Raw genomic sequence first — 27,215 nt, forward strand, 5'->3', positions numbered from 1 at the left:
GAGTGATATAGCATCTCCATGTAGCTGTTAGGGATGCATGCTCCATCAAATTCATACCTCCTGCATCTCTAGGTGGACTATCCTCATGGTCCTACATGGAGACGAGAGCTCAGCCACCGCACCCACATTTCAGAAAGCAGGATGGAGGGTAAGATAAGGAGGAAGGGACAAAAATCCCTGAGTCAGTAAATGAAGTAAATTTAAACATTTAGAGAAAAATTAGTTTCTAATTTTATTATTCTGAGGACTACAGAAAAGTTACCTATAAAGCCCCAAGGATGAAGATATGTTGAATGATGTTATTAGACAGAAGGACTAAAATGAAAAAAAAAAGGCAAAATAAACATCTTTAACATATCTGAATTTTACAGGATTTTTTTGCAAGTAATATAGACTTATTAGGAAAATCACATGGATTGGTGTTTCTACTCTTCATATGCATTTAACACATGGAATTGCAACAATATTTAGCAATAATTTAACCACTTGAAGTTATAGTCATCTTATTTGATATATATATAAATGTATATGTAGATAAATAGGTAGAGATAGATACAGGTTCAGATATAGATACAGATATAGATATATTTAGTTCTGGGGACCTACTATTATTCATTTAAGTGACGGAACTAAATACTCTCCATATTAAAAACCATACTCCATTGAGCTTGTTTTTCTATTCTTACTCTTCTGTATTGATTTATTAAAGCAACAATGAGGAAAATGCATCATTTTTAAATTAAGCCGGTAAGAGTTTTGCTAAAGTTATAGACTTTATAAATTGTGAATAGGTGTAGAATAAAATATGGGTTTTGAAGATTTTGAGCATGAAAATATTGTATTACATATTTTAATGCACTGGCTGAAAGAACAATTATTGAGCTAATGAAAGAGTCTGAAGAAGAATTTTGCCAAGTTTTATTTTTCTCATGTGTGCTTTTTCCTTTCAGCCCTACAGTTGAAATGATATTTTTTCATTGCTTTAATTAATCACTTATGATTATAAATATATGGGATTATTTAATATTTCCTCTTTAATAGAAAGATAAAATGCTTTTGCTGCATTTATGACTTATTTTTCATTCTAATAGTAAATGAACTCATTTTAAGTTTATTCTTTTGAAATTGTAGGCAGTTATTCCAGAAAACTCTTTCTAAAAGTTTTCTCACTTAATGTACTTCTTAAAAACTCTTATGTTCATTTGAAAAGTTTCTCCTAATGGAAATATTCTATAATTCTTCCTGCATCTTATGTAGGCATCAAATATCTCTGTGGCCTTTTTTTCCTATTTAATAGAGACATGTTATTAAATTATTGCATGGAATATTCATAAGTCCTTTGTATAAAATGCATTTGTAGATTGGTCATGTCAGAGAAAGAAGAGGAATAATCTAATGGCATTCTTTGCCTACTTACTCTTTACGTTAAACATCAATTAATAGTAAAACCATGTCAAGGTATCTGTATTTTTAGGTTGCTGTATAGCAGTACCAAGGTTAAAATGTGTTGTAAATATTATTGTAACAATTGCAACATTATCAGAATCTTTTTTACTTATGAAAAGCTATTTATAGAATGAAATATATTGTCTCTGAGCCTTGTTATAAACCCCGGTTTCATAGTATATTAAAGCCACTACAAGTACATTTAATATCTTGATTATAAAGTCTCATTTTGGTACACATTTCAATCCATAATTTTGTTCAAAATTTTTTTATTATCTGCAAATGGTCAAAAACCATCCATGGAGCTAAACAATACACACTGATACTTAGATGTGTCCACAAAGATTTTTGGAGAACAGAGAAGAAAGCCTGTGGGGTGTCTTTCCTCTTGACACCAACCAATTCTCATATCAGCTGGGTGTCCTACAGTTCAATTTAATTCTGACGCACACTACCTGTAGAGAGTGTCAGACTCCACAGGTGTAACGGTTCGGTCCCATAAGACTGCCCTTATTTAGGATGCCAGTCACAAGTATTGAGTCCCCAGGTTATACACACATCCATGCAACTTGACTACAAAGTCAGGGATCCCCCCTACCCCTTCCTTCAAGTTTGACTAATTGTTAGAATAACTCATAGGACTCAGAAAAATGCTTTACTTACTATTACCAGTTAGATTATAAAGGATACAACTCAGGAACAGTCAAGTAGAAGCGATACATAAGGCAATGTATGTGGGGAGGGCCATGGAGCTTTCAGACCTGCTATGCCCTCTCCAGGTGCTCCACTCTCCTGGCACCATGATGTGTCCATCAACCTGGAAGTTCTCTGAACCCCATCATGTAGGGGTTGTTATGGCGGTATCCTTGTGTAGGCACGATTGATTAAATCACTGACCATTGTTGATTAACTCACTGACCATTGTTGATTAACTCAGCCTCCAGCCCTGCCCCAATCTCTGGAGGTCAGAAGTGGGACTGAAAGTTCCAACCCTCTAATTATGCTTTGGTCTTTCTGGAGACCAGTCCCCCTGTTAAAGTTATCTAGGGGCCCCCAAACACCAGTCATCTCATTAGCATACAAAAGACACTTTAATCACTTCAGAGATTCTAAGGGTTTTAAAAGCTTTGTGCCAGGATCTTGGGGCAAAGACTAAATATTTATTTTTCATTATACCACAAAACATGAGTAAGTTTTGTATCGAAATAGCATCAGAAATGTACTAGAGTAAACAATATTAGTAGTGGCAATCAAAAGAATATTCAGACCTTGTAACTCTTGTGAGTTTCTCATTAATGGAATTAAAAGAGCTTCCAAATACCATTAAATGTTAGACTTTTCAGTACAAATTGTCTGGCCTGTGCTACCACTTGCTTTGTTACAATATCATTATTGACGTAATGTTTTAGAAAACGTCATCTAGGGAAAGGCAGCATTAATTTTTTCACAAGTGAAATAAATCAGATTTCAGTACTTTTTCTACAAAGAGCAAGATGGTAAATATTTTAGGCTTTGTGACCATGTGGTCTCTGTCACAACTACTCATCTTTGACATTATAGCACCAAAGCGGTCAAACAACAGGTAAACAAATGTGTTTGGCTTTGTTCTGATTAAACCTTATTTACTGAAACAACTTGTGGGCCCCATTTGGCCCATGGCCATAGATTGCCTACCCTTGGACTAAAAATTGACCAAAAAAAGTCATTCACTATAATAAATAATTATAATGGATAGTTTAAAAGAATAATTTGTTTATATAACCTTGGATTTTTTGTCTGGTGATTCTTGTATGTAACCAAAAAACTAAATGCTTTTGTTTAGAACTGAGCTCACACAAAATTATTAAAGGCACGAAAAGATAATTACTTGTGAAATTGTAGAATTCATAAAAGGTGTTGCAGTAGCCTCCTGAAAACAGAAATTTCTCTTTGCGTATACATTTACAGGAATTATGCTTTATAGTCCAAAATATCAGCAGTTAAAAAAGAAAGAATTGGGCTTCCCTGGTGGCGCAGTGGTTGAGAATCTGCCTGCCAATGCAGGGGACACGGGTTCGAGCCCTGGTCTGGGAAGATCCCACATGCCGCGGAGCGACTAAGCCCGTGAGCCACAGCTACTGAGCCTGCGCGTCTGGAGCCTGTGCTCCGCAACAAGAGAGGCCGCGATAGTGAGAGGCCCGCGCACCGCGATGAAGAATGGCCCCCACTTGCCGCAACTGGAGAGGGCCCTCGCACAGAAACGAAGACCCAACACAGCCATAAATAAATAAATAAATAAAATATTAAAAAAAAAAAAAAACAGGATTTAAAAAAAAAAAAAAAAAGAAAGAATTAACATCAAAAAGAAGTTATATTTCGTTCTTCTTCCAAGAAAAATGCCCTTTCAGGTTTCATTTGAATAGGGAATTAACACATGCCTTTAGGAAATACTTTCATTACAGAGAAAGAATTTTGTGGGTGATGATAGTTCCTAACAGTTTAATAATTGTGGGTAAGGTTAGCTTAATCTGTGTATTTATTAAAGATTTTTGAGTGCTTTTAATATGTATAGGAAAAGGTTCAAAATCAGAGGAGCTATACATATGTAGATCAATGGCAATGTTTTTCCCTAAAAACCCAACTATGTTTTTAAGGATATTCATCACATTTTTCATCTCTTCTATAAAACTGTTTTTATATTATGCTTTAAAAAATCACTTTACAATTTTAAACAATACCATTTATTGCAATATTTTATTTTTTCAGAGTAGACGTACATTTCCCTATTCCTCCCTCTGTGTACAACTTTAAAACCCTAAATATTATATATAAAACAAACAAGAAAATTCTTAAAGGTGAAGAGAAGAAGGCAGAGCAGCTAGGAACTTCGTGGGCTGAAGAACAACATGACAGTGAGCTCCCTGGGTTTTCTTTTTGCCTCATTTCTCCCAGGTTTGTAGATAAAGAAGCTGGCAACCCATAAACACCAATAGGAGCAGACAGTGAAAACCCCAACAAAGGCCTGATCTCTGCAGCCAAAGTCCCCAGAAAGAGACAGCCTAGCAAAACAGAAAACTTTGAGAATGTAACAGTTTAACTAATTTGACTATAACCCAACACCATAAGAAAAAAAAAAAAAATACATCCTCATCCCAACGTCTATCAGCACAGGTCAAGTGCGGAGCCTAGACAGAACAGACAAGCTGCAAAATATATGGAACAAAACTGATAGAACTGAAAGAAATAACAAACAAATCCAAAATTATAGTTGGAAACTTCAGCATCCCTCACCAACAATTAGTAAAACTAGATAGAAAATCAACAGGATATAGAAGAACTGAACAATATCATCAACCAACAGAATCTACTCAACATTTATAAAACACCCTATCCAACAACAAGAAAATATGCAGAACCCAAAAATACTCCCAGACAGCATGGCCAACTTATTTTTGACAAAGGTGCAAAAGCAGTGCAATGAAAGAAGGATAGTGTCTTCAATAAATGTGCCAGAGCAGTTGGCTATCAACGGGCAAAATAAATGAAACTCGATCTAAACCTGACACCATACACAAAATTAAGTCAAAATGGATGATAGATTTAAATGTCAAACATAAAACTATAAATCTTTTAGAGGGAAACATAGGAGAAAACCTTCAGTAACTAGGGGTTGGTGAAGAGTTCTTAGACATGACAACAAAAGCACAGTTCATAAAAGAAAATATTGATAAGTTGGACTTCATTAAAATGAAAAACTTTTACTCTTGCAAAAGACTGTTAAGAGGACGAAAAGACAAGCTACAGTCTGGGAGAAAATATTTACAAACTACTTATCTGATAAGGGAATCTCATATCTAGAATTTACAAAGAACTCTCAAAAGTTCAACAGTAAAAACACAAATAATTCAATTAGAACATGAGTAAAAGATATGAAACATTTCACTGAAGAAGACATATAAATGGCAAATCAGTTCATGAAAAAATGTTCACTAGCTTGAGGGAAATGTAAATTAATATTACAAAGAGAAAGCACTGTACACCCATTAAAACAGCTAAAATAAAAAATAATGACAATATCAAATGCTGGCAAGGATGTATAGAAACTGGATCTCTCCTATACTGCTGGTAGGAATGTAAAATAGTACAGTCACTCTGGAAAATAGTTTGGCAATTTCTTTTAAAATAGAACATATGCTTATATATCCTAGCAATCCTACTCCTGGACAATTATTCCAGAGAAATGAATACTTATGTCCACATAAAAACCAGTACAAGATTGTTCATGGCAGCTTTATAAATGGAAAAGCCAAAACTGGAAGTAAACAGAATGTCCTATAAGAAGTAATGGTTAAACAAACTGTGTTATATCTATACCATGGAATACTACACAGTAATAAAAAGGAATGTATTGCTATACAGAAAAGCCAGTATGGCTTCCAAGGACATAATGCTGAGTGAAAAAAGAGCATTTCAGAAAGTCATGTACTATGTGATTCCATTTGTATAACATTCTTGAAATGACAAAATTATAGAAATGGAGAACAGATGAATGGTGTCAGGGGTTATTGATGGTGGTGGAGGTTGGATATGACTGTAAAGGAGGAGCCCAGGGAAATATTTTGGGGTGATGGTATAGTACCTTGCTTGCTGAACTGGTTGCATGGATCTATGCACGTGTTAAAATGACATAGAACTGTACACACACTTTATACCAATGCCAATTTCCTGGTTTTAATGTTGTACTTTAGTTACCTAAGGTGTAACCATTGGGGGAAACTGGGTGAAGGATACACAGGACCTCTCTGAATCTATAATTATTTTGAAATAGAGGTTTAGAGAAGAGAAAATGTGCAAACCTTGTAATGCATTCTTTCAAAAAAAGAATACATTCCCTAAATAAATCTTTTCAAGGATTTTATGATGCCAAATTTCTCAACTTAATAGTTTCTCTCTTTCCAACAGTTGACTAAACCAAATTATTTATATACTGGAATGTGACTGCTTATTTTTTAAATTAATAACAGACTAAATAATGCTATAAATTTTATACTTGCCATGTCTTAAATAACTAATTTACAATTGCTAATGGGTATCAAAGGATCAAGGACATGAAAATCATGATTTAATCAAAAACCTCATTTAACACATTAGTTGCAACCTCATTATTGACCTCAAGGGCAGGCACTTTTGCTGAAGCCGCCAACAAGAAAACAAAATGTGACTGATTTTTTACTTTTCTCTATTTAAAAAGGAATTAATGAATATAAATATGTCCCAAGTTGATAGCTTCCATAACACATACTTTGGAAACTCTACACCTGAATAATTAGACCATTGATTATTTCTGGAACATAAATTAAGTCCTCCAATTTAGTCTTATTTAGACCTGAAAATTACAATAAAAAAAGAAGTTTCCAGATTACTTTTAGTTTTTTTTAATTTCAAGTTATCACCTTTGATAAATCTTTTTTCTTGTAAAGACATATTTATTGAACTGCTAGACTCTGCCATTCTTTAATTGCTAATAGCAGCCCATCCAAATATGTCTCACGTTCTACTTTCATAATTTACTAACAAAGTTAAAATGCATGTGGGTATATTTTAAAGGAGTCTATTGGAATGCATAATGGTATTCTGTTTTTTTAAATGAGTAGGGAAAAGTCAGAGAGAGACGATCTCTTCTGAACAGTATAAATATACGTCCACAGTCCCTTATCTGCAATTCTGAAGTCCTCAAAAACTCTGAAAAGTAAAGGTTTTATACAACTCAATTGGTGGCAAGACTGAATCTGAACGAACCTGGGGCTTTTTTTATAGCTTCTATGTAATACACGAGAGTTAATATTCCTACCTTTACTGCAGAAATGTACATGTGTTATGCTCAGGATGCTGGCCCTGGGAATATCATATAATATACAGTATATGCACGTTCCCTTTTCAAAATCTGAACATTCCTGACTTACGAGACACATCTAGTCCCAAGGGCTTGGGATGAGAGCTATGAACCCGTCCTAGAAAAGTACAGGATAGATGTTCATATAGCACTTGAGAATAGGAACTTATTTATGTGGCAAATGAATCTAGGAGCACAGTTATTTCATAACATTAAATTTGGGAGGAGAGTCAGATAAGCACCAAGCTGACCTTTATTTCATTAAGAAGCAAACTGGGGCATTGAGCAACTTGCCCGAGGTTACCCAGCTACAGTTGGAACCATGGCAGTCTGGCTTTAGAAGTCATGCTTTTAAACCACAAAGATTTTGTTACTGAAGACTTAACCTGAAAGCCTCCTCTGTCATAGCAGAATGAGACTGACTCTCTGAGCTGAAAGCAGGAGGATTTTGTGAAAGTCCATACCCTTATGGATAAAACCCCAGGCTCCAGGAAACTGGCAGCCCAGTTCAGATTCCCCAAGTATGAAACTGGAGGATTCTTTTAAGGAGTAAAATGAACAGCTACAGAGAAAAACAAAACTATGCGAACTGGCCTCAGTTGATCCTTTACTGCAGGGTTCGTTCACCTGTCCAATACTAGCTTTGCACACTTAACTCCCAACCAGCTATTACTAAATAGCAGCTTATTACATAGGAATAGATTCAGGGATCACCAGACATTTAAGGAAAATGTCAAACATGAAACAGATCAAAGTAAACAATCGATAAGAAGGAGTCTAGACAGGACAGAGGAAACACAAAAAACAGACAGTTTCAAAGAATATGTCATGAATACTGTTAGAGATTAATAGAAGAAATTACATCCATAAAAGCAAAAAAAGGACACTATAAAACAGATGTTGCAATAAAGGATAAGATAGAGCACGTGGAAGTTAAAAATATGATAGCTGAAATTTAAAAGTTCAATAAAAGTTTGGAAGATAAAGTCAATGAAATTCCCCGGAAAGTAGTTCAAGAAAACAGAGACAGGAAAAATCTGAGAAGTTATCCAGGAGCCTCAGAGGTTTATTTCAGAATAGGCTTTCTGAAAGAGAAACAGAGAAAATGCTGCAAAGGAAATTATTAACTTATGGAATGGTTTCAAGAACTGAAAAACATGAGTCTTTTTTAACATTATCCTTAAGAACATGTTTAAAGGGGCACTTCTCATGTAGTCATGGAACTATAGTTGAAAGGCTGAAGAATCTTTATGAGGCTTTTCAATAAATGTTCTTTCGCTTTTCCTTTTTAGGGGCACAGCAATTGCTGGCATAGTATTTGGAATCGTATTCATCATGGGGGTCATTGCTGGAATTGCCATATGTATCTGCATGTGCATGAAAAACAACCGTGGGACGCGGGTGGGTGTCATCAGGACCACCCACATCAATGCCATCTCCTCCTACCCTGGTAAGCAAAACTGCTTACTCTTTCTGAAGGAAGAGTCAGATTTGTTAGTTATGCTGTACTCCTGGGGTAGAAGACTCTCACTGGAATAATCTCCAAGTATGCAGGATATTTCGAAATTAATGTAGATTGAAGCTCTAACTTTCAATGGAGATTACTTAGATCCACATAATAAAATCTACCTCCTATTTGAATACATTCATATTTTCAGTGGTTGTCTTATTGACTACAGTTGCCAATCAGCCATAGTTAAGAGAAATAGACAATTCACACCCACTGTGTCTATTTGCTGGTGAGTTCTGACAATTATAGAGAAAGAATAAGTTACATGGCTGAATTAACTGGCATCTGATTCAATAGGTAGGTATGTCTTGAGAAAAAGTATTGAAGAAAGTTTTTATGTGTCCTCCTTATGCAAAGAAAACAGTCTTAATATAATATTAAAATTATCAGCAAAAAGGTAATTTACTAATAATTTGACAAGTATTTCTTGAGAATTTACTAGAAGTTCCACATATAAATATATTGAACACGTAAACAAAGTGCTGCATTTTGCCTTGATTTCAATAGCATTTTTAAGTCAATCTGTATATATATAATTTGTTATATAAAAAAGAGTCAAGTTCTAAATTTAACAAATCCTTAGGAAGATAATTTTCTATCCATACTCATGTCCTCTCTCTCAGTCCCTATAGGAAAGGAATAAGGTAGCTTCTACATCCAGTCTGCCCTGAGTATCAATCCCCTAGTAACGTCTCTCCTCTCTTAACTCTTTCCCTATCATCTTCAGCTTGAGGGAGCAAATTTCAGATGACTGTGAGCATGATCGTTTCCCCTGTCCTCTTTTGTCCATTCTCCCTCTTCTCCAATATCTCCATGCTAGAGTGCTTCAAGGCTCACTCCTGTGTCTTCTTCTATCCTGTATCAATGCTTACTTCTTTGGTTCTATCATTTGGCCTCATGGTATTAAGTACCATTTATATGCTAAATGCTTTCCAAAGTTATATATCTCCTTTCCAGACCTCTTTCCTGAATTTCAGACTCATTTGATCCCACTGCCTGTTGAACATCTCCACTTGGATGTCTAATTGATATATCTCAAATTTAACATGTCTAAAGCTGTACTTCTGATCATCCCCCCAAAGCCTCCTCCACTCACCATTTACCATCTCAGTTGATGGCATCTCCAGCCTCCCAGCAGCTCAGGCCAAAGACCTTGGCGTCCTCCTGGACTCCTCTCTTTCCCTGACATCTACATGCAATCTAACAGGAACACTTCTCAGCTCCATCTTCCAAATATAAGAGTATCTGACTACTTCTCACCGTTCCTTCTCTGGTGGGAGCCACCATCAGCTCTCCTACTCATTCCTGTGAAAACATCCTAACTGCTCTGCCAGCATCCACTCGTGCCTCCCAGGGGTCTATTCCAAACACAGTAGCAAACTGAACACATTTAAGATGCTTAAATGTCAAATCATATCACTTCTCTGCTCAAAATTTTCCAGTGGCTCCCCATTTCCCCCAGGGGAAGACTTAAAGCCAGTGGTTTCTCATTTTATCCAAAGTACAAGACCAATTCTTTACCAAGGCTTGCAAGGCAATGCATGAATTGGCTCCTCTTTTTTATTTCTCTGACCTCACTTCCTTCTACTCACCCTCTTGCCACCTGGCTCCACTCACACTTTTTCCTTGCTGTGCTGTGAACATACAGGGCACACTCCTATCTAGGTTTGCCTAGAACACTGACTCCCTCACTTAATTCAAGTCTTTGTCAAAGGTCACTTTCTGAATGAGGCCTTCCCTGATCACCCTACTTAAGATTGTAAAGTGTCCCTCCCCCATAGCACCCCAATCCTCCTTATTCTACTTTATGTCCAGAGTGCTTCTTTTAATCTTCTAAGATACCACATTGTTCACCTAATGGTTAAGTTTATTATTTATTGTCTATCCCCTCTTTCTGGAACATTAGCTCCATGAGGCAGGGATTGTTGTCAATTTTATTCACCACTCAATCCTAAGCATACAAGACTGGAACTGGCATGTAACGGGCACTCAGCAGACATGGCTGAACGAATGAATATCATGACAAAATCTGATTTAATTATATCAATGCCTAGAAATTTTACCTTCAATTCCACCCTGGAATGTATAGCTTTTACTCACTACAAAAGCAATTCACTATTTTGAATCTTTCCAACTTATAAGAATATCGTTAGGGTTAGTATAACAATGTTAAAACTATGGTATAAGGAAAAAATAGGGGGTGTTATTTTTTATTCTTCACATCTCCTTATTTTCACCTGGCCAATCCATAACCCAAGAGAAGAAGAGGAGAGTCTGACAGAGGCATTAATTGGAGAGAAGGTGAGGAGAAGCACTCTGTACATAACGCTCCAGATTCACTTTTCTTGATCAAAAAATGTAGTTAAAATTAATTTTTAAAATATTTTTTATAAAACTAGACTAGAAAATGCAAAATATTTTAATGTGTTGTCTTGTGTTTTCTGGGGTCTGAGGTTTCTATTTCATGCATGGAAACAGGTTTTCAAAAACTTTATTCTAGTAGCATTATTTATACTGGCAGATCACAGCACCATGTTGCATTTTCAGTAAATGCATTGTTCTGGGAACTGAATAATGCAAAAAACATCATAAACCTTATGGTGGAAACATTTTCACTGCAAAAGACTAGGTCGTCGAAAACATGATTTGCTTGATTATTTCTCATTTCCTTCTCAAAGTCCCTAATTAAGCTTTTACTTAAAGGATCAGGAAACAACACAGAGTAGTACTGACTGCTTTTCAAAATCTTTCATCTATGGAAATAAAAAATAATTTTACCGACATTAATTAATTAACCCTGTGCTAATTGAATAATCACTCAAGTTATTGAATAGTCCTACAGCCTGAAGGCCACATAAATGGGTAGAAAATAATTTAGTCAAGGTTATCTCATCCCTTGGTGAAAGCACTCAGTGGGGAACCCTACAGCGAACATTACTCTGCACTGGGAGGAGATTACCAAGAACAGGTAATCTGCCACACCCAACTTATTGTTGGACAGTGACCATTTGAAATAGTTTTTTACTCCTGCCATGTTGGGTGGCATGAACTGTGTCCTGTTTAATGACAACTATTTTTAAAACCATCAGTGTGAAAACAAGAATTATTTGTCAAGTCTTACGTTTCCCCTACTTTCCAGAACTTCAGTATAAACAAAAGAAAGTGATTATATTAACTCTTTTTTAAAAATGGGTGTGGATGACACACATCTGAAGGAAAATAATGCAGAAAGAACAGAAGAAAAGGCCTGGCAAAGATATAAAAATCAAATGCCATGAAGTACATTATTGAGTCCCTAATCGTAGGTAGGTAGGTAGGTCGATGATTGATTGATAGATGATAGATAGACAAATAGACAGATAGATGATGACGATGATGATGATGAATTTAGCTAGCTAGCTAGCTAGCTAGCTAGATAGATAGATAAACAATGAAGAAGGATCTGAGTTTCTTGGTAACAGAAAAATGCCAAAAGATGCATGTAGAAAGAAGTTGTGGAACTGGAAGAAAATTATCATTTAAAACCATCATAAGAAAAATTTAGAACAAGATTCATCAATTGATGCTAAATCTGGGGGACACGTTGCTGAGGAGCAGGATATTTGCATACTCTCAACCTGTCTACCTCCAGATTTCTCATTAGTTACAAGGAGAATAATAGTAACTACATAGTGGAGAAACCAGACAACATCTTGACGAGGAAGTAAAAATTAATATCAACAAAGAGGGACAGATGTACATCTTGCACCTTTGGGTGTTACTTTGAAGATCGTACAATTTCACGTGTGTAGTGTTCTGGCCGGAAGCTCATAGCCTGAATCTTAACATGAGAAATTATCTGACAAACCCAAGCTGAGGAACATTCTATACAATAGCTGGCTTGTATTCTTTAAAATCTCTTGGAAATATTTCATTAAGAAACTACGGGGCTTCCCTGGTGGCTCAGTAGTTAATAATCCACCTGTCAATGCAGGGGACACGGGTTCGAGCCCTGGGCCGGGAAGATCCCACATGCCGTGGAGCAACTAAGCCCGTGAGCCACAATTACTGAGCCTGTGCTCTACAGCCTGTGAGCCACAACTACCGAAGCCGCACGCCACAACTACTGAAGCCCACACACCTAGAGTCCGTGCTCTGCAACAAGAGAAGCCACTGCAATGAAAAGCCCGCGCACCACAACAAAGAGTAGCCCCCGCTCACCACAACTAGAGAAAGCCTGCGTGCAGCAACGAAGACCCAACACAGCCAAAAATAAATAAATAAATTTATTAAGAAAAAAAAAAGGAATCCAAACTCCATTTGCATCATTGAATTCACAATTGAGGGCAACCATATTAGTATATATACTGAACATGAAAAGACTCATGCACTCAAAGGATTTGGTGATATGAGGATGGTCTCTTCTGATTGTATCTATTTTCTTAGTGAACTAAGAAGCAAGTCTTACACTGCAAGTGGCTTGAGGAGGTGTTTGTAGCTAAGGAGAAAGAAAAAAGCATGAAACGGTAATCTCAGAGAGTGGAGGGGCGGTGAAATGCCTAATGCGCAATTTCCAAGCAATGCCAAGGGCCTCCACACTTAAGAATATGGTCATGCATTTGAACTGAGATGAGTCAGCATGACCGTGCATTTTGCTCTAAGCATATTAAGCTCCTAGATACAGATCTGGGGTAGCCAAAATGCTGGACTGGAGCTTTGGCAAGCAATGGGGAGAGAAAGAGATGAGAAAGTTGATGATAGATGCACAGGAATAATTTTTGTGATGGACCATAAATCTAAGCTGAATGAAGAAAGACATGAAGACAGGAAAGAGGTGACATCAGTTTAAATTAATTTTTTTAATGCCCTCAGTAAATCAGAAATCCAGGTGAGGTCCAAGATGTATTGGGATGTATATTCTAGAAAGATAAGTGGGTGGTCATATTTACAAAATGGTACCATAATTGGTTACAGTAAGGGTGAGAAACAGATTTTTGAAGGCAAAAGGCCCAAAGGACTGAGAGGCAGGGTTACATGTGTTAAAAACGGATTAAAGAAGACAATTTAGGTGATGCAAGCTTCATGAATCAAAAAGTCTTCATGGGGAGAACAGTAAAATGGACAGAAGGCAGGAAGATTTTATAAGGTGAAGAATAAAGAACGAAGAAGAGAAAAATAGAAACTATCTGATTGGCTGGGGCCACGGAGGCAGCCTTGTTTGGGGTGAGAAGGAACCAGGAAGTTAAGTATAGAGCCCAGAGTTGGCTTGGCGTTTGGGGATTAGTTGACTGGATATACTGAGTTTCTCATCAAGCGGAGCTTTTCAATGACGTGAAAGTTACCTAAGCTTCAGTTTGCTGATGTGGCAACCCAGGCAGGAGTGGCTCCATCTTGGAGCTAGAAATTTATTTCAGCAAGTGGATGTTGAAATCACCTAGAATGATAACAGAAGTCGTGATGCAGAGAAGAGTAATGCGCTTGATACTAAAACTGCAGTAAGTGAGATTTGGGGGTAGAGAGAACCATAGATATTGATAACAAGGAGGAGGAGAAAGTAGCAGAATCTCATGGCATATGCTACAAAAAAGCTCAGGTTTTTGTTTTTGTTTTTAACTTTTAATTTTATATTGGAGTACAGCTGATTAACAATGTGTTAGTTTCAGGTGTACAGCAAAGTGATTCAGTTATACATATACATGTATCTATTCTTTTTCAAATTCTTTTCCCATTTAGGTTGTTACAGAATACTGAGCAGATTTCCCTGTGCTATACAGTAGGTCCTTGTTGGTTATCTATTTTAGATATAGCAGTGTGTACATGTCAATCCCAAACCCCCTGTCTATCCCTTCCCCCCACCCTTCCCCCCTGGTAACCATAAGTTCTTTTGGATGGACTTAGAGATTGTCGTACTGATTGAAGTAAGTCAGAGAAAGAGAAATATCATATGATATCGCTGATATGTGGAATCTAAAAAGAAATGATACAAATAAACTTATTTACAAAACAGAAACAGACTTACAGACTTCAAGCTCAGGTTTTTAAGGAGGGAAATTAGTTGTTTAAAAATGGCTGAATCACAGGGAACAGCCTGCATACCTCCTGGTCCCATAAAATGTAGGATGTGGGAGAAAAAGGATAGCTCTGATTTAATAGTGCTGCAGAGGAAGCTGTCCTCTCATGGAAAACCAGATTTTAATTAAATTAGAAAGGTGAAGCAAATGTTCCCTTTCACTCCCTGAGATAACTGTCTCATGTATTCTTCTCTCTTCTCAAAACTCGAAAAAAACCCTCAGCCTTTCTCTCTCTCAGCAGATAATTTCTCAGCCGATGTTACTTCTCTGAGAAAACAGACACAATTGGAGGAGAACTTCCTTATATTCCGAGCTGGGGTAACACGTAAAGGGATGAAAAGAGGGTGAGGGTACAAAGGGCTTTTCTGATGACAGACTTTGTGTTCCACTGAGCACAGTGAAGGGGGTGGGGAAAGTTGGGAAAATTAATTAGATTAGATATGTAAAGCCTTCCAGAGCTAAAGATCTACACTGAAGGGTGCTCTAGGAGCTTGTCTTTCTCACGCTGACAGAGGGATGTAAACGTGACAGGACGTGTCCTGATGTTATCTGAGAGGAAGGGGGACGCTAGGTTCTAATGATGTCACCCTTTCCGGAGGTGCATCTCGGGCCATTGTAGAGGAAGAGACGGGCAGCGCTGTGTTGTGTGGTGAGGAGCAGGCAGTGGAGGGCCTGCCAGGAGCTCTGTGGGCCTCTGCTCTGAGTGGGGTTCAGGTGAATCGTGACTAGTGGGGTTTGGGGGAGGGTGAGGAGAAGGTTTGCTCCTAGTAATAATGTTAGAAATTGTCTTTTTTTTTTTTTTTGGAGTATAATTGCTTTACAATGTTGTGTTAGTTTCTGCCGCACAGCGAAGTGAATCAACCATACGCATACACACATCCCCTCCCGCTTGGACCTCCCTCCCCAGTCCCCGATCCCACCCATCTAGGTCATCACAGAGCACCGAGCTGAGCTCCCTGTGCTATACAGCAGGTTCCCACTAGCTATCTATTTTACACATGGTAGTGTATTTATGTCAAACCTAATCTCCCAATTCATCCCACCCTCCCCTTCCTCCCCCTGTCCACATGTCCGTTCTCTACATCTACGTCTCTATTACTGCCCTGCAAATAGGTTCGTCTGTACCATTTTTCTAGATTCCACATATATGCGTTAGTGTACGATATTTGTTTTTCTCTTTCTGACTTAACTTCACTCTGTATGACAGACTCTAGGTTCATCCACATCAGGTTCCTTAAAAAACTAAAAATAAAACTATCATATGACCCAGCAATCCCACTACTGGGCATATACCCTGAGAAAACCATAATTCCAAAAGATACATGCACCCCAATGTTCACTGCAGCACTATTTACAATAGCCAGGACATGGAATCAACCTAAATGTCCATCGACAGATGAATGGATAAAGAAGATGTGGTACATATATACAATGGAATATTACCCAGCCATAAAAAGAAATGAAATTGGGTCATTCGTAGAAGTTGTCTTTTAAAATAAGTCATGAGTGATAGAAGTGTCAGCTAATGCTAAGATGTGTTAAAAGATAAACTGAGGCATATTAAAATCTTGAAGCGTTTATTTGAGCAAAAATGGGGCAGCACCAAACCCAAAGTGGTTAGGAGGGCCCTGCCTTATACACAGGAAGCATGGAAGCAACAAAAGGAAATTATTTGATTTCCTTTAACCTAAAGCCTAGTTGGCTGTTTGTGATCGGTTGTCCTTAGCGTTTTGATTTCATAACTTTGAGGCACTTGCAGCTTAGATTTTGGTTTGCTTACATAGACACCATGGCATTAGAGCCACCTCAGTCTAATAACCTCCTTGTTTAATTAATTTAACAGTTGGTAATCATATTGTGATATATAATTGTATCAAATCAATACATTGTACCCCTTGAACTTACACATTGTTATGTCAGTTGTATCTCAACTGAAAAAATAAATTTAAAAAAAATGTTAAAAAATAAGTCATGAAATTTCACCTGTCCTATCAGACAGTAAAACCATTGAAAATCAATAATAATTAAAATCAGGTGTTTCTGGTAAAAAAGAAAGATATGCCTTGGTAATTGGAACAGAACAAGTGATTAAAATTTCACAAACTGTAAAGGAGAGATAACAAAACAATGTGAAAAGTGAGGATTAAGAGGCAACACTTCAATACTTTGGCTTAATCAAAATTTAAAACTTAGAAAAAATAAACTCTGATGTAAAATAACAGATGTAAGGAAGCACCAAATATATAAACTTACATGGAAAAACTCAAAACTAGATTGGTTATGAACCAGATATCTGAAAGACAAATGTTTAAACTTGGAAACAATACAGAAGAGATAAAAAGGATGAAGAACCCATGTATATTTTCTTAGATACAAGTTTTAAACTTCAGGATGTCAATAAGGTAAAAATACCATAGCTAATCATTTTGACAAAGTTATTTTTAGAAAGGTATAGAAAATATAAATAACTTTGTATACATATTTATATCTTGTTATCTTAATTGTATCTTAATTCTAATTAAGATCCCAGTTTGTAAATTACCAGCCCAAAACAAACAAAAATCACACAGTATGAATTACAAATAATAAACAAGATGTAAAACTATCAAAGAAATGTAAAATTAAGGGATATTTTAATAGTGAATTTTTTTCACTATTAAAATTACCAAAATATTAAATGATAGCCAGTTAGTTGATTCCGGAAATTTTATTCTAAAAAACTAAATCAAAGTAATAAAAAGTCTATATGTAGAAAGACATTTGTCACTCCACTATTTATAATCATAAAAAATTGCTAATCTCAAAATAAGTGAATGGTAAGTGGAATAATGTACAGCTGTTAACAATAGAGTTCATGAAGAATATGTAGCAGAATGAAAAAGACTGTTACAATACAGAGTGAAAAAGCATAGACTATTTTACATGACTACAAGGATATAAAAACACAAGTGACTAGAAGGGAGTATATAAAGATATTGTTTGTTAAATTGTGGTGACAGAATTATGGATGACTTTCCTCTGTTTCCACATTTTCTAAAATAATGTTGTACAATTTTTATAACACCATGCACCTTCCCTTTACATTTGTTTTAGAGATGTTATCCTGAGTGGGTAAAAAAAAATTAACTTCCTCCTATGAATTTCATAGCATCCCTACATTTTGCAAAATTCTACACAACTACATTGACATACATGATAAATGACATATTTGCCCTACTTAAGTCAGAGAATTAGAATTATTGGTTATGAAAGAATTTCAAAAACACCATATCTCTAGCTGCATCCATGTATCTTTTAAAGATGATTTGACTTTTAAGAGAGAACAATACCTCTTAGGGTTAATCAGGAATTCTAAAATTGATACCCTGAAAAGTTTACTTCCTAGTGAAACATTTTTATCTGTAAGACAGAAAGATAGCACAGTCCACAGTTACACCATTATTATTTCGAAATGTATTCCCACAGCTGGTACTATAAAAGATGTGCTGTGCTTATTTCATGATGGATATAGTCCTCCAGATACCACTCTTCAGCATTATATTATCACCTCATCAAAATACAAAGGCTCTATGAATGAAAGAACACTGTTTCATATCTTAGCTTTTCGTGTTCAACATGCAGCTGTATAAACCATAGGGAATCTCCCTGAAATGTCCTCCAGCAGTTTTTATGCAGATGGGAAAATATAAATGCTTTGTTACTGAAGCATAAAGACACACCACAGCTTCATGACAGAGAAGGATGCAGAGTCAATCTGTAGAATCATCTGGTGTGTGCTTCTCAAGTGGGAGGCAAGGAAAAGCTTCAACATAAAAACAGCTTAGAACCCACATGCTTATAAGAAACAGTTCAATGGGAATCCAGCTGTAACTTCCTGTTTTACATGGAGGCCGCATTTCTTGCCTTGGATAAAGTTTATTATAAATCTCTCTGTCTCAGTCCTCTTGGATATAATGAAGCAAAGGAGTAGGCGTAATGCAGAGGGAATGTGTGTTTAGACTCTGGCAGGAGTTATTCCATTTTGCTGTAGAAAACAAAGCTTGGAATAGGCCAGCCTCCCCGGGTCTAAAGCAGCGTGGAGAAGCTGCCTTCTCCACAGATCTGTGTCCTCTGATCTGAGCCCTCGGCTTGCTCAGCCCACAAGGGACTTGCAAAGCCTTTGCTCACCATTGCATCCCTCAGAGGACATCCCACCCAGTTCTGTGTCTCCATCTTCCTCTTGTGTCAGGTGCCTCAATTCTGCTTCTTCACATCCCTAAGTATAGGCAGATCAGTAAATGGTTTAAATCATCAAGCTCCTGGTAGAGAGAGCCAAGTTAGAGAGATGCAGATGGGAAAAGAATCTAAAAAAGAGTGGGTATATGGATAACTGATTCACTTTGCTGTACAGCAGAAACCAACACAGCACTGTAAATCAACTATACTCCAATACAAATTAATTTTTAAAATAATTTTTTAAAATAAAGAGATTCATAAGAAACTTTGTGTTTGCATATAGGGTGAAGCCCTATGTTTATACATGCATATTGAACAGAATACTGTCATAATCTTAGTGGTAAGAGTACAATTTAGAAGACGTTTTAGAAATAAGTTTGTTGAAATGTTGCTTGTTCTTTTCTGCCATTCTAAAAGTAAAAGCTTGGCTGTTTATTTGCATTATTATAACACTAGTCTTGTGGTTTAGGCTACATTCACAGTAAGCAATTAAGACATGTCAATTTCCAACTAGAATCATGATCTTGATGATAAATCAACTACTGGAAAATCATCAGAGGGGTTGCTGAGAGGTTGCTCAGTGTTGCTGAGTGATTTGGTTCTTGAAGACATGGAGTGCTCAAGGAGTACCTCTCTTCCAACCCTGGAGACGGGATGGAGAGCACTACAAAATAGACGTCTATATATAGTCATAACAAACGTATTAAGTGTGATTTTAAAACACACTGACATATAATAGTGCGATAAAAAATTAAAGACACTTTTTCAAATAAGATTTAGAAAACTAAATTCTCCATCCTCATTTCTAAACCTGTTTGTCCTCCTTTTTTTTTTTTTTTTCTTATTTCTGTAATGGCTCCACGACCCTCCAAGTTACAGGAGTCCAGTACCAGGTACCCAATACCTCGACACCTTCTTACTCTCGACCCCTTTTCCACCTACCCAGTCATCACTTAAGCACTCAGCTGCTCAAGGGCTCCTATAATCCCCACCCCCAACTTCCACGAGTCCCTTATCGTCCCTCACATATGCTACTACATCATCTCACCTGTTCTTTGCTCCACCTGAATCCATACTGCCGAAAGAGTCACCTTCCTAAAGCATATTCACTAGCATATTCAAAAAATCTCTGATGCCTGCATATCACACACTCCTTATGTGATATTCAAAGCCCAATGTCCATGTAGCCTATCTTACAACCAATAGTTTGTACCTCCCACTCCCCGACCCCTATGTTATACAACACGGGAATATAGCCAATATTTTGTAATAAGTGTAAATGGAGTGTAACCTTTAAAAATTACATGAAAAAAAAATTTTTTTGGCTGTGCCACACAGCATGAAGGATCTTAGTTCCCTCACCAGGGGTGGAACCCATGCGCCCTGCATTGGAAGTGCGGAGTCTTAACCACTGGACTGCTAGGGAAGTCCATAAAATTGTATGAAATTTTTTAAAAAATTAAATTAAATTAGAATTTTTTTTTGAATTTTATTTTATTTATTTTTTATACAGCAGGTTCTTATTAGTTATCCATTTAAATTAGAATTTTTTAAAAGCCCACAAGGATGGTGATACAATCAGATTCCTCAACATCTTTTCCCCTTTCTCTCCTCCATGTATTTTTTGGTTTGAACAAAAGTTCTCTCTTGCTTTGGTGCTTTTGCTCAAACTTGAATCATCCTTTAGCCCCTTCTCTATCTGCCCCTTCTACATCATCTTTCCGAGAAACTTGCCCTAAGCCACCAACTCCAAATACTTTAGCCAATGGCACCACTTTTTATAGCCCTTGCCCTTTCATACATGTGTGTCGTCAGCCTGATAAAACTATGATTATTGAAAGCAAAACTTATGTCCTCCCCCAAAGTACCCAGCCTAGTGGCTCAAATATAGTGGACACTCAATTATTGCTAAATGCCTGATGCCCTTCTCCTTTTCTTTTCCAGTGGCACCACCCCCCTACAGTTACGACCATGAGATGGAACACTGTGCAGACTTGCCTCCTCCGTACTCCCCGACCCCAGCACAGCGTTCCCCACCCCCTCCGTATCCTGGAAATTCAAGGAAGTAATCCTTCTCCCAGAACAGAATATGCGCCAATCAGAGATCTTGCCCCCCCGGAATAAAATGTCTCTACTCAGAAACAGACAGGAAAGGACTGCCCTAAGGAATACCCTTTTGGGTTAGACAATATGTCAAGTGGAATGTCCAGGCTAAGAGAAGAGATTCAGGGTTTCTACCCTACTCAGAGCTGATCCCATCTGGGGTATTATATTGGGTTCAATGGGACCACATTTGAAGAGTTCTACCGATCAACATAAGCACACTCAGAAAAGAGAAATGGATAGACAAAACATCGGAAATTCATGTTGCTTAAGGAACAAATGAAGGAAATTGCAACATTGATCCTGAAAAAGAGAAGATTTATGCAAGACAAGAGGATAACCTGGACTACCTAAGGAAACAACTATACTCTGTAGCTTTAAAAGTCAGAACTAGAATTGTTCAGTCTTTTTGTTCATCGACAAATGCAGATCGAATGCCTGAAAGCCTACTCTGTGCCTTACATTGTTGGAAACACTAGATGGAAGTTACAGGAAGAGAACTTTGGTTTTAGTATAAGGAAGGGCTGCTGAAGCTTTCGTATTGACTAGATTGCTTTGTGAAGCTCCCTATCACCAAGACTCCAAACAGAACCTGGCTGACTACCTGGTAGAGACATGCTCGAGAAGGGAGAGCTAAATTAAATGGTCGATGGGTTCAGTGGGCCCCCAAAGCTCCGCTCATGTTTTAGGTAGATGTGAGGTGAATTTCTATGCCATCAAGAATGAAAATAACAGATATAGTTGAATCCATCTAATTTGAGACTTAAAACAATCAAAAGGACTTAACAGCTGCTTGAAGCCAAGAACTCTTCAGTGCTAGATACTGGCCACCTAAAAATCATCTGATTTTACTTAGTGTATTATGATAAAGGTTATTCCAACTGTGAAAAAAAATTGTACCAAGTTCCACAAGCAACAAATACTTCATTTCAGATTAAAAGATGAGAAGCCAGAATCCCATGGGATTTTACATCAGGGAGTAAAATTTCAAAACTCGACCAGGAAGATATACAAAAGTTTACAAAAAGAAGAGGGAAAAATGAAGTTTGGATTCTGTTCTGTGTAACTCCGCTCACATGCAGCTTAGACAAATTTCGATTTTTCTTGTAATATTTTAATAATCTATTCTCTTGAAAAAGTTATACAGTTAATGGTAAAGTAAGATATTGACATCAAACTGTGTTGCCTTTTGCCAAAATCCATATTTTATGAAGTGCCTACCTTTAGGTGTAAAAGTTTTTAATAAATAATTCTAATATGCCATACTTTGCTGCAAGTGACCTTAATCAACATTTCTGTTTTTATGAGGGTCCTTTCATGTATTTTAAATTGTACGTTGAGAAACTATTGGGAATAGATGATTATATTTGTTTGTCGCTTTTCAATTAAATCTAAAATGTTTAATCCAACATCATCAGCACAATTCAGTGAAATCCCAAAATGATGCTAATGATTTTTCTGAATAAAACAACCAAAAGAAATGTCTTAAAGCAAAAGTTATAGTTCAGGAACTCAGTAGCTGTAGTTGGGAAACTCAGTAGCTCATATAAGTAGCATATTTTACTTTCAAATACATTGATCTGACTGAAATACTGTCTAACTGCCAGTGAAGTCTAAAAGCTAGATTTGTTTGGAATGACTTGCTTGATTTTTAGGCACTGGTGATTTTCTTGCTTATGAAGCCAGAAAGCATTCAAGCATTCCAGTCCATCCTAGTAACTGAGATTTTAGCACAATTTTAACAGTGCATATGCTTTAATTTATCTCCCTTCTGCAAGTGCGATCAGACCCAATTACACTGTAGCTACACAATTCAAAGTGCCAGAGCCTCTGTGACATTCAGAATGATGTTTCCCAATGCACTTAAGAAAAAATGGAGAGGAAAAGTCCAGCAGAAATTGAATTCTCATCATCTTCGCTGTCAATACATGTTTATTGTGCATACCTTCTATGTTCTGCAAACATGACCCACATAGGAGCTATTACAATCCACACCATCTCTCTTCTTTGAGTTTTTTTATGGCCTCCCTTAAAGCATATCACAAACCCACACACCTACAATAGATGAGTATTTTTACTATTTGTATTTAGTGTCACGATCGTGTACATGTGCACAATATCAGTATAGACTTTTGGAGTTCACTGATTATTTTCATAGATGACACATCTTGGGGGGAAATAGTATATGATGTGAAAGCTTTGAATTATGGTTATTTAAAAACTAATGTATTTGCTATGTCCAAAGTGTTTATAATAAGCAATAAAATGAAATAACCCATTATAACAAGAGTTATATTTTAAATTGTCTTGCGTCTATTTTGTTTCACCCTCCATCTCTGCCGATTTAGCCTCGTTCTTCTGTACAGGAAACACGGGACTGGAGCCAGATAAACTTTGTTCTGAATCCTGTCTCCTGCCTGTATGACGATTTGAGGCAGGCCACTTCATCTCTCTAAAATTCAACTTTCTGCTCTGGAAAATGTAAATAATAGAATCGACTTCATCAGGTTTTGTGAAAATTGGATGACTACACATAGCATTGTCCATATTGTGCCTGGCATGTAGAAAATGTTCTATAAATATTAGCCAAAAATAAATTAACAAAAGAATAACATAAGGATGACAGCCTCTAGAACTGTGCTATCTAACACATTAGCTACCAGTTACACATGATTATTTCAATTTAAATGAATTTAAATTAAACTAAAGGAAAAATTTAATTCCTCAGTCTCACTAGCCACATTTCAAATGCTACATCATCTCATGAGGTCAGTGGCTACCTTATTGGGCAGTGCTGCTCTAGAAAATCCTCTTTGCAAAATGCAAAGAGGTAGCAGGAAGGAGTTGAAGAAAAAAGCCACTATAGTCATCTTGTCCAGCGGGAACTGTGGACTTTGTCAGTTAACTGTGATGTCCTTCACAAATGTGTGAGGCCATTGCTCTGGAAGTAAGGTGGTGAGCTGCAGGAGAAGGAGACCCGTGAGCCATGAGAGACCCACCCACAATTTCATCAGGACCAGGGATGAGGAAGCTACTGCAAGAACTGGAGGGCTGATAGTAGAGGGGAAACCCCAGACCTGGCCCAGGAATCAGTGAGACGGGGCCACAGCCTGTGCTGAGTCTAATCAGTTCTGCAGCTGCCCTGCTCGGCTCTAGAATCCATTACACGGACATCCAGGGCCACCCACGTCCCTAAGATGTAGCACTGAGGTGGACTCCGTCATCTTCTCGTTCTCACCACCAAAGGAAGGCAGAACTCACCACGCATCCACTTACTCCCAGTTGGTCCATGTTCAGCCAAACCCATTTTGCCAGCTTTTGGCTGTAGGTCAGACTAGATTGAGCCCATCAAATCATGGAACTCTGGGTGCTATTATTTTATGTTTTAACTTAATTTAAACAACCCAACACCAGCATGCCAAAGCTATGTGATCACCTTACTCATCACCACAAAGACTTCTAAGGACTGTCAGATCCTCAGTCAGAACCTGCTTGAAATGTGGTTTTTATTTTCTAATTACAGGCCCAAGCTGCAGGGAACATGGCTGAACTTGTGTAAGTTCAGTGCTTTTCTGTGCAGGCCCACTCTGTGGTATGGTCCAGTCCAAACTATGTCAGAAAGGAAAGTGACATAACTAGCTTGAAAAAAGATATATAGGTGATTCTGATTTCCACCCTAACCTCAACCGTACCACTGCCTCCTATGACTGGTTAATGCAGAGGAAAGAGCAAAGGCTTCAGAGTAAGATTCTAGTTTCTCTCATCTCTGTTACCTTCTGAGTTATGTGTTCTGAGCCAAATAACTGAGTTTCCATAACCTCAGTTTTGTCCAAAATATATTTGTGACTAACACCACCCTTGCCAGGATGTTGCAATGATTAAAAACAGTACAGGTAGGACAACGGTCATAAAGATTCTATCTAGGTTGGTGACACAAATATACATACCTAATTCTCATTCCAACCTTTGTGCCCCCAATCCCAGGCCTTACCACTTCTATAAGCAGGTGTAACAGTTATCCATCACTGTGTAACAAATTACCCCAGAACTTGGTGGCTTGAAACAACAACATTTATTCTCTCGGTTTCTATAGGTCCAGAATCTGGACGTCGCTTAGCTGGTCCTCCAGCTCAGGGACTCTCACAGGCTGCAGTCACGTAAGTGTGCAACAGAGGAAAGATCAGTCTCCAAGCTCACTCACATGCATGGTCGTTGACAGGAGTCTGTTCCTTGCAGGCTTTTGGACTGAGGGCCTCAATTACTCACTGGCTGTTGGTTACCCCTATTCTTTACCATATGGGCCTCTCCTTAGGGCAACTCAAAAACATGTCAGCTTGCTTCCCCAGTGCAAGCCAGCAAGAAGAGCCATAGAGTGAAAGAACCTGGTAGCAAAACATAGTGCTAGCCAGAGGGGAGTCACAGACTTAAAACCTAATCTTGGAAGTGACATCCCATCACTTTTGCCATGTCCTATTCCTTAGAATCAGGTCCCTAGGTCCATTCTGTACAAAAGAGGAGGGGATTACAGGAAGGTGCAAATACCAGGAGGTGAGCGCATTAGGAGCCATCTTGGTAGTCAGCCTACCAGAGCAAGGATAATTCATCTCATTCCCTTTAAATTCATTACTTGGAGTTTAGGCAATCTTGCCTCTAACAAGAATGTGCCAACTCAGCAGCTGAAAGAATACCAGGGCCATGCTTGGCTGTGATCAAATTGCTTTTAGTGACCTGGCAGGGGTAGAATGGAGCCAGCAACAGAGGCCCATGCTAACTGGGTAGGTGCTGCATTCCTAAGGAACATTGAAAGGAGACACTACATTTGCATTTTTCATGAACTTCATTTACAAGCTGTACTAAAGTCCATCACATTTTGACAGGGAATGAAGTACAACACATACCACATACCTTCTGGACAAGTCTTAACGTGGTCCCAGTTCTAACCTCTGTTTCAACTTTGTTCCAAAATATTTAATCTTCATCAAGAAAAGAATTCCAAGACAAGTTTCCAGATGAGTGTTCAGTGGATCAAGTTGCTACCTAACCTAATCCTGAATACCTTCACTAAAAATGGAAAACAAACCCAAAGAATGTTTGGGACTGCAGAAACATGTGCTGGGAATGTTTGCCTTCTCTGGATGCGTTAAGGAATAACTGGTTTAAAACAATGATACACAGTTAGACTCTTCGATTCCTATTTCTGCTCTGCTCCCCCTCTGATACCCCAGTCGTGAGGAGCTTTTGAGTGTTTACCACCTGCCATTTCTTAGGGAAGAGGAGGCAGAGGAATCACCTTCTGAATCACGTTTGGTAGTGAGTGATAAGTGAATAAGAGATCTCAAATTGTTTCCATGGCCTGAAAGATCAATAATTTTTTCTGATTAAAATCCAAAGAGAACCAAATGATCTGATTTCCCCATTTTTGTATCTTGAAGTCAATGTCTTCATTATCACACATCTTGCATATTATCTTCTCTGTTAACTGGGAACAACTTGAAAGCAGTTCAGAAGAATGAAACTGTTGAAGTTCAAGTTCTTCTGTTTTGCCTGTGAAAATGCACGTGGAGACCCACCCCCTGGGTCTCACCACCACGTGAACACACAAGACAAACTCCCTCACTTCCTTGCCTGGGGATAGGCCTCTCACTTCTGTAAAACCCCTGCTCTTCTTTCCGGATGGAGCTAAAGGGCTTATACTCTGAGAATTCTGATCATTCCTCCAATTAGAACTGAGTCCCACCTCTGCCCCTTTTTGTACCTATCTTTGTACTCCAAGGACTATCTCTTGGACATCTGTCATCCCCAGGTTGTTACTCAACTATATTTGAAATATGAAATAGATGATTGAATATATTAGGTCAGTAAATAATATTTGGCATTAAAGAAAGTTAAAATAACTTTAAGAATGAAAGGAAGAGAGTTTATAGTGAGTAGCATATTCTAAAAGGGGTCCATAATGGGTCAGGGAACTGGGCAAAAGGCTATAGTTTTGTGGTTTTTAATTATGATGCATGTCAATCCA

At 37.6% G+C, this 27,215-nt stretch overlaps 2 protein-coding genes and 1 long non-coding RNA gene across 9 annotated transcripts in view; 2 read left to right on the top strand and 1 right to left on the bottom strand.

The window, feature by feature from the left end:
- Positions 1 to 25,117, top strand: part of CYYR1 (cysteine and tyrosine rich 1) — a 137,739-nt gene extending 112,622 nt beyond the window's left edge. For 2 of the 3 annotated variants that reach the window (XM_082391992.1, XM_082391994.1), the window contains 2 exons: positions 8,611 to 8,768; positions 21,038 to 25,117. In XM_082391992.1, the coding sequence (XP_082248118.1) occupies positions 8,611 to 8,768; positions 21,038 to 21,162 (283 nt within the window). In that variant the 3' untranslated portion in view covers positions 21,163 to 25,117. Of the gene's footprint in view, positions 1 to 8,610; positions 8,769 to 11,086; positions 11,130 to 21,037 lie in introns of all 3 variants that reach the window. The other variant, XM_082391993.1, reaches the window with a different exon arrangement.
- The window catches only part of LOC309628744, a 157,551-nt gene that overhangs the window by 119,620 nt on the left and 10,716 nt on the right, over positions 1 to 27,215 (top strand). The window lies entirely within an intron of this gene.
- The window catches only part of LOC309628709 (uncharacterized protein), a 309,465-nt gene that overhangs the window by 31,868 nt on the left and 250,382 nt on the right, over positions 1 to 27,215 (bottom strand). The window contains exon 3 of one of the 5 annotated variants that reach the window (XR_014244641.1): positions 14,150 to 14,241. The exons of the other annotated variants lie outside the window; for them this stretch is intronic. The gene's annotated coding sequence lies outside the window, so the exon portion shown is untranslated. The remainder of the gene's footprint in view (positions 1 to 14,149; positions 14,242 to 27,215) is intronic. 5 annotated transcript variants of the gene reach the window in all.

This window comes from Balaenoptera borealis (genome assembly GCF_965194805.1).
Source record: "Balaenoptera borealis genome assembly, chromosome: 5".
Taxonomy (NCBI): Eukaryota; Metazoa; Chordata; class Mammalia; order Artiodactyla; family Balaenopteridae; genus Balaenoptera; species Balaenoptera borealis.